At 42.4% G+C, this 16,478-nt stretch overlaps 1 protein-coding gene across 1 annotated transcript in view; it reads right to left on the bottom strand.

Annotated features, from left to right (window-relative positions):
* The window catches only part of LOC120055210 (ephrin type-B receptor 1-B-like), a 229,249-nt gene that overhangs the window by 20,913 nt on the left and 191,858 nt on the right, over positions 1-16,478 (bottom strand). Inside the window, exons 12-15 of the mRNA XM_039003131.1 lie at positions 13,477-13,480; positions 11,692-11,805; positions 10,879-11,126; positions 3,136-3,351 (exon numbers count right to left, since the gene is read on the bottom strand). Coding sequence (XP_038859059.1) covers positions 3,136-3,351; positions 10,879-11,126; positions 11,692-11,805; positions 13,477-13,480 — 582 coding nt within the window. The remainder of the gene's footprint in view (positions 1-3,135; positions 3,352-10,878; positions 11,127-11,691; positions 11,806-13,476; positions 13,481-16,478) is intronic.

Raw genomic sequence — 16,478 nt, 5'->3', positions numbered from 1 at the left:
TCAGTCAACACATACATACACTGCCGTTCAAAGGTTTTGGGTCACTTAGAAATGTCCTTGTTTTTGAAAGAAAAGCATATTTTTTGTTCATTAAATTAACATCAAATTGATTAAAAAAAACAGTGTAGACATTGTCAATGTTGTAAATTACTATTGTAGCTGGAAACGGCTGATTTTTTATGCAATATCTACATAGGCGTACAGAGGCCCATTGTCAGCAACCATCACTCCTGTGTTCCAATGGCACGTTGTGTTAGCTAATCCAAGTTTATCATTTTAAAAGGCTAATTGATCATTAGAAAACCCTTTTGCAATTATGTCAGCACAGCTGAAAACTGTTGTACTGATTAAAGAAGCAATAAAACTGGCCTTCTTTAGACTAGTTGAGAATCTGGAGCATCAGCATTTGTGGGTTCGATTATAGGCTCAAAATGGCTAGAAACAAAGAACTTTCTTATGAAACTTGTCAGTCTATTCTTGTTCTGAAAAATGAAGGCTATTCCATGTGAGAAATTGCCAAGAAACTGAAGATCCGGTACAAAGCTGTGTACTACTCCCTTCACAGAACAGCTCAAACTGGCTCTAACCAGAATAGAAAGAGGAGTGGGAGGCCCGGTGCACAACTGAGCAAGACGACAAGTACATTAGAGTGTCAAGTTTGAGAAACAGACGCCTCACAAGTCCTCAACTGGCAGCTTCATTAAATAGTACCCACAAAACACCAGTCTCAACGTCAACAGTGAGGAGGCGACTCCGGGATGCTGGCCTTCTAGGCAGAGTTGCAAAGAAAAAGCCATATCTCAGACTGGCCAATAAAAATTAAGACGTGCAAAAGAACACAGACTCTGCTGGACAGAGGAACATCCCGGAGTCGCCTCTTCACCGTTGACGTTGAGACTGGTGTTTTGTGGGTACTATTTAATGAAGCTGCCAGTTGAGGCTCCATTATTAGTGGAATGCCCCTTAAAGTGTTGCTCTGTGCTACCCAGTGGGGCAAGGTGGGGGTCCACCTCCTCCTCCTCCCTTCCCCATGGGCTAGGTTTGTCTTCTCTACGGCCCATCCCGTGCCCCCTGCCTTTGTGCCTTGAACCTCGCGCGCCCACTATTTCACTGGATACAGCTGGAGAACTGCAAGGAAATCCCATTGTTTGCCACTCGGGAGCCATGACCAATATGACCAATATATATTGTCCTGCTAATAACAGGGTTAATAATATCTGTGAGAATATCCAAGGGGCTTTTATATAATTCTAAATGAATAATAATAATAATCGCTTTGTTTTAAAAAATAACAATATTTTTGGAGATGATTTAGTTTTCAAATAATGTAAAATTAGCGAGAAAAAGGCCATTCTTGAATATGGGGTGAAACATTAATTTGTAAATAAAGCCAGTTTGTTATTTAGAATTATTTGTTTATGTTTTTAGAGGGAGAGAAACCAAAAACCTACAGTCAACTCATGGGTTTCCCCAGTCGAGGCCAGCACAGGTATTGAAACAGCATCTGTAGCAACACAGCTTACACAGCGATGCAGTGTCTTAGACCGCTGCACCACTCAAGCTCTGTACAACATGACTGGTCGGGAGTAGGCTACAGTACTACAGTAAGAGCAAAATAATCTTAACATTTCCACACCCTAATTGTAGTCTAAGTTTCTCTTAGAATAATAACTTTAGTGTAACAACAGTTTTAGTAAGTAATACTGAAGTCGTGCACAATTATCAGTTTCTATTTAGGTTTATGTCCCCCATTCATTGTCAGTTAGAGACACGGTAGCACCTTGGGACCCAAAAGCATAATCAATGCTCTAACTCCCCCTTGTGCTGGTCTGGAGCAATGAAGTGGTGACGCAGGGTACCGTACTAAACCACAAATTACCTCTAAGTCCCGCAGCATAATCACAAAACATTTAGTGGAGCAACCACTGTAAATAGACAGAGCTGGTTATACTTCATCCCACTATATACCTCCATTTCCTGCCATTTTGAAAGCATTAGACAGATGGAGATTCTAGGGTGTATGGGTCAATCAGACTACTACGCCATCAAGATCTTAATGTCGAGATGCCCTAACCTCACGCTAGTAAACCTGCGGCAAATAAGAGTGGAGCAAAGAGAGTGGAGCAGGGAAGTGGGGCAGACCAGGAGTGGCTAAGACTGTCTTAATAAGCAGGCAGCAAACAAAGCATGGCCATAGCCCCCCAGCTTCTCCAGCCCCCCTCAGCCATCCACCCAGAACCACAGGGTCAGCATCTGGGCCAACCATGACAGGACCAATACACACTGCCTCTCCGACATACTCACCCACATCCACACAGTCAGGCACACTCTCACTTACTGTATACCCTCAAACATCCAGACACCAATGGTTTCTTCAGGAGATGATGATTCTAGCGGAGGAAATACGAAGTGGGAAATCTACAATATAGAGTATAACTTAAGAGCTTATCATCAAACCCAAATGAAATCCAACTACTCTGAGGTAGGACAGTGTAACCTAGCAGAGATCTTAGATGATACTTGCAGGGTTGTCTACTACAATGCTCTTGCAAGAACCAATCAATAATTTGCTATAATCTATGACTGTGTGAGAGAGTGTCTTTGCATGGGCAGACATGTACACTCATCTCAGACATGGGTTGTTATTCCATTCACAATGCCAATGTTTAGTGTTCCACATTGTGTGGTAATACTGTCCATTTTGCTAACGTGAAAGAGAAAAATGTACTGTTTCCTTTCAAAATGTTGATGTTCTGATTAGAGCTGTTGTGGAGGCTGCCCTATGGGAAACTCATTATAAAGTTATGCCTCCTGCACACAGCCAGACAGACACACAGAATTGTGAAAACGTTTTTTTCTATTGAATTTCAGTTTTAACCAAAGAATTGTGAGAAGAGTCAGAACTCATCAAGATTGCAATTCATCAACTTGTGCATTTTGCTGCAGTAGTGCAATACAGCATACTGTAGTTATAGCAAGTTATACTCATACATACTGTAGACTTTGTTATAAGATATGATTCTGGTGAAAGAAGAGTGACATTTGACATAGTATAATCCTTATTCACCACAGACACAAATAAAAAACCATGGTCAACTATTGAATCCCCCAACTCTCGACAGACAGGGTACTCACCAGGGAGCTAGTATAGGTGGGGTCTGATGTGTCATCCTGCAGGTAACGGGACAGGCCGAAGTCGGACACCTTGCAGACCAGGTTGCTGTTGACCAAGATGTTGCGGGCGGCCAGGTCTCTGTGGACGTAGTTCATCTCTGCCAGGTACTTCATGCCTGCGGCGATGCCACGCATCATCCCCACTAGCTGGATCACTGTGAACTGCCCGTCGTTTTGCTGCAGTGCAGGGGCCAGGGGACATAGAAGAAATTATGTCACTTTAGAGGTAATAACATAGTAAAGATTCTTGGGAAAATAATACTCCCACTATGTATCTAGAATGTCCTTGTGTTGGAGATGCAAAGGTAAAGTTTCAAAAATTGGTGGAGCAGTTTCTTTGTGCTAATAAATCTTATTAGGTATACCACCCCGTTCATGAAAATGGTTCGCTCCTACAGACAGTGAGCCACGTGGCCTGCTATATAAAGCAGGCAGACAGGCATAGAGGCATTCAGTTACTGTTAGATTGAACGTTAGAATGGGCAAATAGTGTGATCTAAGCAACTTTGAGCGTGGTATGGGCTTTTCACGCATGACAGTGTGCTTTTCAGGCACGACAGTGGGCTTTTCATGCACAACAGTATCTAAAGTTTATAGAGAATGGTGCAACAAACAAAAAAGTCAACGGCAGTTCTGTGGGCAAAAACAACTCGTTGGTGAGAGGTCGAAGGAGAACTGCAAGAATCGTGGAAGCTAACAGGCGAGCCACAAACAGAATGGCGTCTCGGAAGTCACAACTCGTTGGTCCTTGTCACGGATGGGGTATTGCAGCAGAAAACCACACAGGGTTCCACTCCTATCAGATAAAAAGAAAAAGAAGCGGCTCCAGTGGGCACGCAATCACGAATACAGGTTAATTGAGGAGTGGAAAAACATCGCCTGGTCTTGAGAATCCCGGTTCCTGTTGCATCATACTGATGGCAGAGTCAGGATTTGGCGAAAGCAGTCCATGGCCTGATCCTGCCTGGTGTCAACAGTTAAGGCCAGTGGCGGTGGTGTAATGCTGTGGCGAATGTTTTCCATGAACACGTTAGGTCCCTTGATACCAATTGAGCAATGTTTCCATGCCCCAAAGAATTCAGGCTGTTCTGGTGGCAAAGGGGGGTCCGACGCGTTAGTAGACGGGTGTACCTAATAAACTGAAAAATAAGTGTATATACAAACACATACAGTACTAGTCAAAACTGTTGACACACCTACTCATTCCAGTGTTTTTCTTTATTTTTACTATTTTCTACATTGTGGAGTGTACGGCTTAAAGTGGTCCTATGGACAGATACTCCAATCTCCCCTGTTGAGCTTTGCAGCTCCTTCAATGGTATCTTTGGTCTCTTTGTTGCCTCTTTGTAGTCTGGCTTTTTTATGGCAGTTTTGGAGCAGTGGCTTCTTCCTTGCTCATCGGCCTTTCAGGTTATGTCCATATAGGACTCATTTTACTGTGGATATAGATACTTTTGGACCGGTTTCCTCCAGCATCTTCACAAGGTCCTTTGCGGTTGTTCTGCGATTGATTTGATCTTTTCGCACCAAAGTACGTTAACCTCTAGGACACAGAACACGTCTCCTTCCTGAGCAGTATGATGGCTGCGTGGTCCCATGGTGTTATTACTTGCGTACTATTGTTTGTACAGATGAACGTGGTACCTTCAGGCGTTTGGAAATTGCTCCCAAGGATGAACCAGACTTGTCTGCCATTTTTTTTCTGAGGTCTTGCCTGATTTCTTTTGATTTTCCCATGATGTCAAGCAAAGAGAGACTGAGTTTGAAAGTCGGCCTTGAAATACATCCACAGGTACACCTCCAATTGACTCTAATTATGTCAATTAGCCTATCAGAAGCTTCTAAAGCCATGACATCATTTTCTGGAATTTTCCAGGCTGTTTAAAGGCACAGTCAACTTAGCGTATGTAAACTTCTGACACACTGGAATTGTGATACAGTGAATTATAAGTGAAATAATCTGTCTGTAAACAATTGTTGGAAAAATGACTTGTGTCATGCACAGAGTAGATGTCCTAACCGACTTGCCAAAACTATAGTTTGTGAACAAGAATTTGTGGAGTAGTTGAAAAACAAGTTTTAATGACTCCAACCTAAGTGTATGTAAACTTCCGACTTCAACTGTATATATACATATACATATTGAAGTCGGACGTTTTTTTTATGTAAAAAAAAATATAGAAATAATATTTAGGTGTTCAATCAATTTTATTTGTGGAGTGTCTTTGTTACAACTATGCAACAGAAAACATGTTTTGGAATGTGGTAATAAAAGAAATACCCCAACCACCAATACGCACGGTCAGCAAGACGTGTGGTCAAATGATGAATAATTATAAGTGCCAAGTGTTCCTCATATGACAACAGTAAAAAAAAAAAAAATATTGTCAGCTCGTGCTTACAAGGTGTGCATCTTAAAACCTGTTTAGGCAAGGGGTGCCGCTAGCGGCACTCCTCCCACATTCCATTGAAAAGGCAGAGCGGCAAATTAAAAAAAAAAATTGAAATATTTAACTTTCACACATTAACAAGTCCAATACAGCTAATGAAAGATACAGATCGTGTGAATCCAGCCAACATGTCCGATTTTTAAAATGTTTTACAGGGAAGACACAATATGTAAATCTATTAGGTAAACACCTTAGCAAAAGACACCATTTTTTCTTTGTCCACCAACACCAGTAGCTATCACCAATTCGGCTAAACTAAGATATTGATAGCCACTAACCAAGAAAAAACCTCATCAGATGACAGTCTGATAACATATTTATGGTATAGGATAGGTTTTGTTAAAAAAATGTGCATATTTCAGGTAGATATCATAGTTTACAATTGCACCCACCGTCACAAATCGACTAGAATAAATACATAGAGCAACGTGTATTACCTAATTACTAATCATAAAACATTTCGTAAAAATACACAGCATACACTAATCGAAAGACACAGATCCTGTGAATACAGACAATATTTCAGATTTTCTAAGTGTCTTACAGCGAAAACACAATAAATCGTTATATTAGCATACCACATGTGCAAACATTACCAGAGCATTGATTCTAGCCAAAGAGAGCGATAACGTCAACATCGCCAAAATATATTAATTTTTTCACTAACCTTCTCAGAATTCTTCAGATGACACTCCTGTAACATCATATTACAACATACATATAGAGTTTGTTCGAAAATGTGCATATTTAGCCACCAAAATCATGGTTAGACAATGACAAAAGTTGCCCAGCTGGTCAGAAAATGTCGTGCGACATATTAGACAGTGATCTAGTCGTATACATAAATACTCATAAACGTGACTAAAAAATATAGGGTGGACAGCGATTGATAGACAATTTAATTCTTAATACAATCGCTGATTTACATTTTTTAAATTATCCTTACTTTTCAATACAGTTTGCGCCAAGCGAAGCTACGTCTAACAAAATGGCGGCATTAGCGATTAACATTTTTCGACAGAAACACGATTTATCATAATAAATTGTTCTTACTTTGAGCTGTTCTTCCATCAGAATCTTGGGCAAAGAATCCTTTCTTGGGTCTAATCGTCTTTTGGTCGAAAGCTGTCCTCTTGCCATGTGGAAATGCCCACTGCGTTCGGCATGAACTGGAAACGTGCCCAGAGATTCAAAGGGTCTCAGAAATAAATGTCCCAAAATCGCACTAAACGGATATAAATTGCTATAAAACGGTTTAAATTAACTACCTTATGATGTCTTTAACACCTATTACAAGTAAAAACATGACCGGAGAAATATTACTGGCTACACTAATGCTTGGAAAAAGAGCAGGTCGGTGTCCACCGCACGTCCGGCGCAGCTGGAAAAGAGTTACTACCTACACGTTGATCTGTTTTATAGAGGCTGTGATTGCGCAATCGACACCATTCAAAGCGTCATCACGTAAAGACATCCAGGGGAAGACGTAAGCAGTGTCTGTATCCTCATAGCATTCACGGGGACCTTTAAACTGACTCCAGATCAGGGGCCAAGATGTGTGAAATCTGACTCCATGTCAGGGAAATTGCTGTAGAATGAGTTTTGTTCCACTCAGAGACAAAATTTCAACGGCTATAGAAACTAGAGACTGTTTTCTATCCAATAATAATAATAATATGCATATTGTACGAGCAAGAATTGAGTAGGAAGCCGTTTAAAAATTACACGATTTCCAGAAAAAGTGACAACAGCACCCCCTATCCCAATGAAGTTAACGCAATGGCATCACTTAGAGCATGTCCATGTCACATAAACAACAAAAGCATTGCTGATGTATTTTTTTGCTTGAGATTTTGGGTCCCCTCTCTCAGTGGTGACATTTTGTGCTGATAATCATCCCGTAGCATTGTAACCAGTATGTTCTATCCAAATGGTGCCATCCCTTCCTCTCTCCTGTCTCACAATTTCATTTGGTGGTGGCATGGGCACCTGCTCAGTGCGCACCGTTCTGGCTTTTTTGTGCTTTGCCTTAGAACCTTAGGTTCTGGCTGAAGCTCAGAATCAGAAGAATAATCATCAGAGATTATTCATTTCTTCCCCACTGTCTGAGACGTTTTCATTCAGATTTTGTAGCAACGCTGACACAGAATGTGCATCCATTTGTCTTGGTCTTCTTGCCATTGTAAATTACGCACACACTCCAAGTAGGCCAGAGTAGACTGCTTGGATTCCATAGACTGATATATTTAACCTTTGTATTATCAACTGGAGTATAAAACAAGGCAAGTCAGTTAAGAACAAATATTTATTTACAATGACATATTACCAGGGAACAGTGGGTTAACTGCCTTGTTCGGGGGCAGAAGGACAGATTTTTACCTTGTCAGCTCGGGGATTCAATCCAGCAACCATTCGGTTACTGGCCCAATGCTCTAACCACTAGGCTACCTGCCGTCCTAAGTATATAGGGTACATACCATTTAGAGATTATAATTAGATAAATACAATGGAATGGTCCACCTTGTTCTTCATTCACAATTGGTGATTACATAATACTGTATTCCACCTGTTGTTAGACGTGTGAAATTAGTTTAGATATAGTTTAGATTCAGTTTCGAGGCAATTATCGGAGTGCTTATCAATTGGGCACGGCACCTTAGGGGTGATTATCAACTGGGCACAGTACCAGGAGAAGGAGGGGATCAGTACCAGGAGAAGGAGGGGATCAGTACCAGGAGAAGGAGGGGATCAGTACCAGGAGAAGGAGGGGATCAGTACCAGGAGAAGGAGGGGATCAGTACCAGGAGAAGGAGGGGATAAGTACCAGGAGAAGGAGGGGATCAGTACCAGGAGAAGGAGGGGATCAGTACCAGGAGAAGGAGGGGATCAGGCCTTACAGTCGGGAGGAGGGGCAACCACAGAAAACAATTCAAAAAATTACATATCTCCAGTTCTGTTTGTGATATTAAGATTCTAACAATGACAGTATGTTATATAGACTTATGACTTTAAACATTGCAGAGTAATATAATGTAATTCATGAGCAGTCCAAATGACTGCTTTAGCAGTTCTAGTGTTACTGTGGCATGAGCACAACCAGTTATGATGTTTTCATCACTTCAAAAAGTAGGTTACCTTCGCACATTCATCCAAAATACCTCCAGCATCCGAACAGTAGCTGAAAATATCTTACCGGAGAAAGCAAAGCAAAACAGCACCCCTGTCTTACTAGATGTAGCCAATGTATCTGATGCGGTCTGGCCAAAAAGAGTATGACATACCATACTAATTTTGGACAGACAGCATCAGATACATGGGCTATACATACTGTGACAGAGGGGCGCTGTTTAACTCGTGCAAATGCTTTATCTGAGATCGATGGAGCTTGTCTCGGGCAAATAAATTATAAATATTTAAATATTTTATTTGCACGGGCAAGGAGCTATGGTAGGGCAGACCAGCCCCCCTAAGGCCAGCCCATAACACCGGCCAGGCGTAAAACTATTGCTGTCCCTGTAAAACTACACATTCCACTGCACCTATCCGGTGTATGTGACAATAAATAAAACATATATGTTAAGCCCCAGTGGCTCCATGTCTTTAATCTTTCTCACTCTGCTTCCTTATTCCCAGCTTGGCTGTTTATTAGTGGCCCCTACCAAGGTGGATAACCCCCTCCCATGAGTCACGGCAGGTCTGACCCTCCGGTGTGGCCTCAGTGGGCATCTCCAACACTCAGAGCGGGGTGCTCATTCAACTGTGGCTCCCTGCGCCAGCAACATGGGCATGCCAGAAGAAAAACAACCCAGAAATCGATGGCTGCGGGAGTCAAGTGCGGTGGCTCGGAAGAGGGGCCTGGTGAGGGAGCGGACATCAAAGGGGTGTTCAAAGCCCCGCTTCAAACGAGCCCAGGATCAAAGAGAGGAGGAAACAGGTTGAGGGGATTAGAAAACTAGGCCACGTATTGATTGGATTCCATGTTCTCTGTTTCCAAGGAGTTAGAAGAAGCTCTAAACTGTGCCAGGCTGGCACTTTGAATCAGGGCACTGTGAATATATTAGCTACATTACCTCAAAGGGCTCTTGGTGGAACAATTGCCTTTACGTTAATCTCATGAATTACATTAGGAGAAATCAAATGTTATTGATAAATAGAAATCGTGCTTACACACACAAGCTTTAGATTTTTTTTCCAATTCATGCCAAGGTTGTTTATCAGATCTCAATTCCCTGCTATATCGAAAAACCTTTATCCTCCAGATAGCTTTAAATCTCCATTGTCATAATCCTTGTGCCAACTATTCTCAATAATCATACTTCACTGTTTGTGTAAGACTGTCAAATTAACTATAAAAGCTTCAGCTGATCGATCAATATGATTCATATAAAGTGCCTTCAGAAAGTATGTGATATACTTATAAGTATGTCAGCTGTGAATCTTTCTTACAAATATAAGTACATTTGGGGAAAATCTAACACATCACTGAGTACCACTCTTCATACTTTCAAGAATGGTGGTGGCTGCATGTTATGGGTATGCTTGTCATCAGCAAGAACTAGGGAGTTTTTAGGATAAAAAGAAACGGAATAGAGCTAAGCACAGGCAAAATCCTAGAGGAAAACCTGGTTCAGTCTGCTTTCCGACAGACACTCAGACAAATTCACCTTTCAGCAGGACAATAACCTAAAACACAAGGCCAAATATACACTGGAGATATTTACCAAGACACAATTGAATGTTCCTGAGTGGATTAGTTACAGTTTTGACTTAAAATCTGCTTGAAAATCAATGGCAAGACATGAAAATGGCTGTCTAGCAATGACCAACAACCAACTTGACAGAGCTTGACACATTTTTTAAGAATAATGGGCAAATATTGTACAGAGATTTACCCAGAAAGACTCTGAGTCAATACATGATTATAACATGTATTGACTCAGGGGGTTGAATACTTATCTAATCAAGATATATTAGTGTTTTATTTTCCGTCAATTTAAACAATTTATAATAATTTTCTTCCACTTTGACATTACAGAGTATTTTGTGTGTATTGTTGACAAAAAAATAACAATTAAATCCATTTTAATCCCACTTTGTAACACAACAAAATGTGGAAAAAGTAAATGGGTGTGAATACTTTCTGAAGGCACTGTATGAAACCACAGTGGCCCTATTAAGTGAAAGCTGTGCCCGGGGTGGTGTTCTGAACAGAGGAGGTTAAAACATAATAACAAAGCAGTGCTCCCTTTCTCACCCTCAGGAAGGAGTCCAGGGCCCCGTTCTCCATAAACTCTGTGATGATCATGACTGGCCGGCTCTTAGTGACCACGCCCTCCAGTCGGATGATGTTGGGGTGGTCAAACTGGCCCATGATGCTGGCCTCAGACAGGAAGTCCCGCCTCTGCTTCTCCACGTAGCCCGCCTTCAGGGTCTTAATGGCCACGTACAGTTCCCTCTTCCCAGCCGGCTTCAGACGACCCTTATACACCTCCCCAAACTCGCCTGGAGGGAAAGACATGGGATTACTGATTGATTACCTTATTACAAAGCCAGCTACATGTATGCAAGTTGATGCCATATATTTTAACTTCCTATTCTAATACATATAGCACATGTACAATCAAAAGTCCCCATAAAGATAAAACACTGTATGTGTGACAGACACAGAGATAATAGAGCCCAGTTTCAGGGTCATAAGACAAGTGCTGTGCTGACAAGTCCGCAGATGTCAAACATCAGCCAGTGAGAGGACCGGTCTTTTGCTGAATGCATGAATATGTCAAGTCAAGTAAAAAATAAATGTCCCCAACAGATAAAATCAGCATGAATTATAGATGAATGGAGGCGGTCCGGTTACTGAGATAGCGGCTAAAATTGCTCTCTGTCAAGAGAGGAGCTCTGTGTAGTGGATATGGTTCTCTATCTAAAAGCAAAACAAATTAGATGGAAAAAGTGGTTTTAAAAAAACTGAATAGCTGTGCTAACACCTGGATGCTGTACAGGTAAAGAGAAAGTGGAGGAGAAAATTATATAGATTCATGGATGCAGCAGAGGTACTCCATGTCACCTGCACCAATGACCTCCTCGATCTTCACACAAGACACATCGATCTCCTTGGCAAACTCTCGGACGGCCTCGTTGGGGTCCTCGTAGGTGAAGGGATCAATGTAGATCTTAATCCCTGGTGAGCCAGAGAAGTGGGTGGGGCATCCCATGGGGGAAGGGCAGTTGGACATGTCCGGTCTCAGAGAGAGTTCTGGAACAAAGCCGAGGAGGAGGAGAGGTTAGGATGAGCACGGGGAAGCTCAAACAAATACATCATCAGTGGTTGTCCGTGTGTGACTATATGTATGTACAGTATGTGTGTGCGTGTCATCTCCATGTTTTTCTTTTCAGACTCTCTCTCTTGCTCTCACACACAGATGTAAACTATTTCCCGTAATTGCTGTGGAAGGCAATTTCCTTTGCTCCTCTCTCCCACCTTCAGCAACTGAGCATAAACTGATAAAAATGACACAATATCACATTACCCTCTGCACAGATGATAGGGGTGAGTCACTGACAATAGTAGCTTGGAATCTGAGTGCTACTGTCATCCGGAGCAATGGCCAAATGAGAAATACAGAATGCAGAGACCCTTACGAAAATATGTGTGTGATTTGGCAAGTGTGTATGTGTGTGAGTGGGCATAAATGTGTTTTTTTAGACTGAAGAGTCGATCCTGACTGTTGTCCTGGAACCGATTTTATGAGGCCCTAACATTAATAAAATCAAATGTTATTGGTCGGGTACACATATTTTGCAGATGTTATGTAGGTGCAGTGAAATGCTTGTGTTTCTACCTCCAACAGTGCAGTAATACCTAAAAATACAAAACAATACACACAACCCCCCCCCTTTTGCCCTCAGAACAGCCTCAATTCGTTGGGGCATGGACTCTACAAGGTGTTGAAAGCGTTCCACAGTAATTATATAGGATGAGCCTGGACTAGAATACAGTATATACAGTGCATTCGGAAAGTATTCAGACCCTTGGACTTTTCCAACATTTTGTTACAGGCTTATTCTAAAATTGATTTTTTTTAAAGATCCTCATCAATCTACACACAATACCCCATAATGACGAAACAAAAACAGGTTTTAAGAAATGTTTGCAAATGTATTAAAAATAAAAACTTAAATATCACATTTACATAAGTATTCAGACCCTTTACTCAGTACTTTGTTGAAGCACCTTTGGCAGCGATTACAGACTCATGTCAAATCAAATCAAATTTTATTGGTCACATACGCATGTATAGCAGATGTTACTGCGGGTGTAGCAAAATGCTTGTGTTTCTAGCTCCAACATTGCAGTAATATCTAACAAAGGAACGGAATTAAGAATATATGTGGACGAGCAATGTCAGAGCAGCATAGACTAAGATACAGTAGAATAGCATAGAATACAGTATATACAAGATGAGTAAAGCAAGATATGTAAACATTATTAAAGTGACTAGTGTTCCATTTATTTAAGTGGCCAGTCATTTCAAGTCTATGTATGTAGGCAGCAGCCTTTAATGTCCTAGTGATGACTATTTAACAGTCTGATGGCCTTGAGATATAAGCTGTTTTTCAGTCTCTCGGTCCCAGCTTTGAGGCACCTGTACTGACTTTGCCTTCTGGATGGTAGCGGGGTGAACAGGCAGTTGCTCGGGTGGTTGTATTCCTTGATGATCTTTTTGGCCTTCCTGTGACATCGGGTGCGTAGGTGTGCTGGAGGGAAGGTAGTTTGCCCCCGGTGATGTGTTGCGCAGACCGCACCACCCTCTGGAGAGCCCTGTGGTTGCGGGGGGTGCAGTTGCCGTACCAGGCTGAAATACAGCCCGACAGGATGCTCTCAATTGTGTCTTCTTGGGTATCACGCTACAAGCTTGGAACACCTGTATTTGGGGAGTTTCTGCAGATCCTCTCAAGCTCTGTCAGGTTGGATGGGGAGTGTCGCTGCACAGCTATTTTCAGGTCTCTCCAGAGATGTTCGATCGGGTTCAAGTCTGGGCTCTGTTTGAGCCACTTAAGGACATTCAGACACTTGTCCCGAAGCCACTCCTGGGTTGCCTTGGTTGTGTGCTTAGGGTTGTTGTCCTGTTGGAAGGTGAACCTTTGCCCCAGTCTGAGGTCCTGAGCGCTCTGGAGCAGGTTTTCATCAAGGATCTCTCTGTACATTGTTCCGTTCATCTTTCCCTCAATCCTGACTAGTCTCCCAGTCCCTGCCGCTGAAAAACATCTCCACAGCATGATGCTTCCACCACCATGCTTCACCGTAGGGATGGTGCCAGGTTTCCTCCAGATGTGATGTTTGACAGAGGGTTCAATCTTGGTTTCATCAGACCAGACTTGTTTCTGATGGTCTGAGAATCCTTTAGGTGACTTTTGGCAAACTCCAAACGGGCTGTCATGTGCCTTTTACTGAGGAGTGGCTTCTGTCTGGCCACTCTACAATAAAGGCCTGATTTGTGGAGTGCTACAGAGATGGTTGTCCTTCTGGAAGGTTCTCTCATTGGGTTCTTGGTCACCTCCCTGACCAAGGCCCTTCTCCCCCGAATGCTCAGTCTGGCTGGGCGGCCAGCGCTAGCAAGAGTTTTGGTGGTTCCAAACTTCTTCCATTTAAGAATGATGGAGGCTACTGTGTTCTTGGGGACCTTCAATGCTGCAGAAATGTTTTGGTACCTTTCCCCAGATCTGTGACTCCACAAAAAAATCCTGTCTCGGGGCTCTACGGACAATTCCTTCGACCTCATGGCTTGGTTTTCGCTCTGACAACTGTGGGACCTCATATAGACAGGTGTGTGCCTTTCCAAATCATGTCCAATCAATTTAATTTAGCACAAGTGGACTCCAATCAAGGATGATCAATCGAAACAGGATGCACCTGAGCTCAATTGCGAGTCTCATAGCAAAGGGTCTGAATACTTACGTAAGTAAGGTATTTCTGTTTTTTAATTTGTAATACATTTGCAAAACAATCTAAAAACCTGTTTTTGCTTTGTTATTATGGTGTATTATGTGTAGATTGATGAGGAAAAAATGTATTTAATTAATTTTAAAATAAGGCTGTAACGTATCAAAATGTCAAGGGGTCTGAATACTTTCCGAATACACTATATATATGAAGCATGTAAAACAGTATGTAAACATAATTAGTGACCAGTGTTCAATTATTATGTACATAGGCCAGCAGTCTCTAAGGTGCAGGGTAGAATGCCGGACGGTAGCCGGCAAGTGACAGTGACTAAGTTTAGGACAGGGTACTGGGCGGAGGCCGGCTAGCGGTGACTATTTAGCAGTCTGATGGCCTGGAGATGAAAGTAGTTTTTTCAGTCTCTCTGCCCAGCTTTGATGGACCTGTACTGTCTCCGCCTTCTAGATGGTAGCGGGGTGAACAGGCCGTGGCTCAGACTGCTGAGGTCCTTGATGATCTTCTTCGCCTTCCTGTGACACTGGATGCTGTTGCTGATGTCCTTGAGGGCAGGCAGTGTGCCCCTGGTGATGCGTTGGGCTGAAACCGCTAAAACCCTCATACATGCATTAATCTCCTTCCATCTTGACTACTGCAACTCACTTCTCTCCCGCATCAACTCAAGCTCCCACCATAATCTCCAAATGGAGGGTTACAATTCTGCAGTTCGACTCCTCATCCACACTAAGACCTGGCAGCACATCCCCCCCCTGTCCTCCGTGAACTCCACTGTCTCCCAACGCATTGATTACAAGATCCTCCTTCTAAACTACAAGTCTTCACCACCTTGCCCCCCACTTACCTCTCAAACCTCTTTCTCCCCTACCAACCAACACGCACACTCCTTGTTATCCCCAGGTCGATGCTCCAGAGCTTCCGCGACAGGGCCTTCTCCAGGGTTGCTCATAGGCTCTGAATCTCCCTCCAGCCATCCATGACTCAGAGGCCATCACTGCCTTTCAGTCCCTCCTAAAGCCCCACCTCTTTGACAAGGCCTGCCCTTAAGCCCCCCCCCCCCCCACACACACACACACACACACATACAAGCAAAGAAATACACTACTAAGACACTCCTCTCTTCACCATACCGAGCAGCAGTGGTGTAAAGTACTTAAGTAAAAATACTTGAAAGTATTACTTAAGTTGTTTTTTGGGGTATCTGTACTTGTCACGACTTCCGCCGAAGTCGGTCCCTCTCCTTGTTTGGGCGGCGGTCGACGGTCGACGTCACCGGCCTTCTAGCTATCGCCGATCCACTTTTCATTTTCCATTTGTTTTGTCTTTGTTTTTACACACCTGGTTTCAATTCCCCAATTACATGTTCATTATTTAACCCTCTGTTTTCCCCATGGTTTTTGTATTTTTGTATTTGGTATTACGACATGTTATTGGAAATTTTGAGTAAAGTTACTTGTGTTACTCATCTCTGCTGTCCTGCGCCTGACTCCTCTGCACCAGCTACACCCAGACCACTACAGTACTTTACTATTTATATTTTTGCCAACTTTTACTTTTTACTTTTTACCCCATACATTTTCCGCAGACACCCAAAGTACTAGTTACAATTTGAATGCTTAGCAGTACAGGAAAAAGGTCCAATTCACACACTTATCAAGAGAACGTTCCTGGTCATCCCTACTGCCTCTGATCTGGTGGACTCACTAAACATAAATGCTTCCTTTGTAAATTATGTTGGAGTGTTGGAGTGTGTCCTTGGCTGTCAAAAAAAAGTAATAAAAAAGGAAATTGTGCCATCTGGTTTGCTAAATATAAGGAATTTGATGTATAGTATTTCCTTTTACTTTGTACATTTAAAATCTGATACTTTTAGACTTTTACTGAAGTAGTATTTT

The sequence above is a fragment of the Salvelinus namaycush genome, chromosome 10 (assembly GCF_016432855.1).
Source record: "Salvelinus namaycush isolate Seneca chromosome 10, SaNama_1.0, whole genome shotgun sequence".
NCBI classification, from domain to species: domain Eukaryota; kingdom Metazoa; phylum Chordata; class Actinopteri; order Salmoniformes; family Salmonidae; genus Salvelinus; species Salvelinus namaycush.
This window is presented reverse-complemented; position numbering and strand designations above follow the sequence as displayed.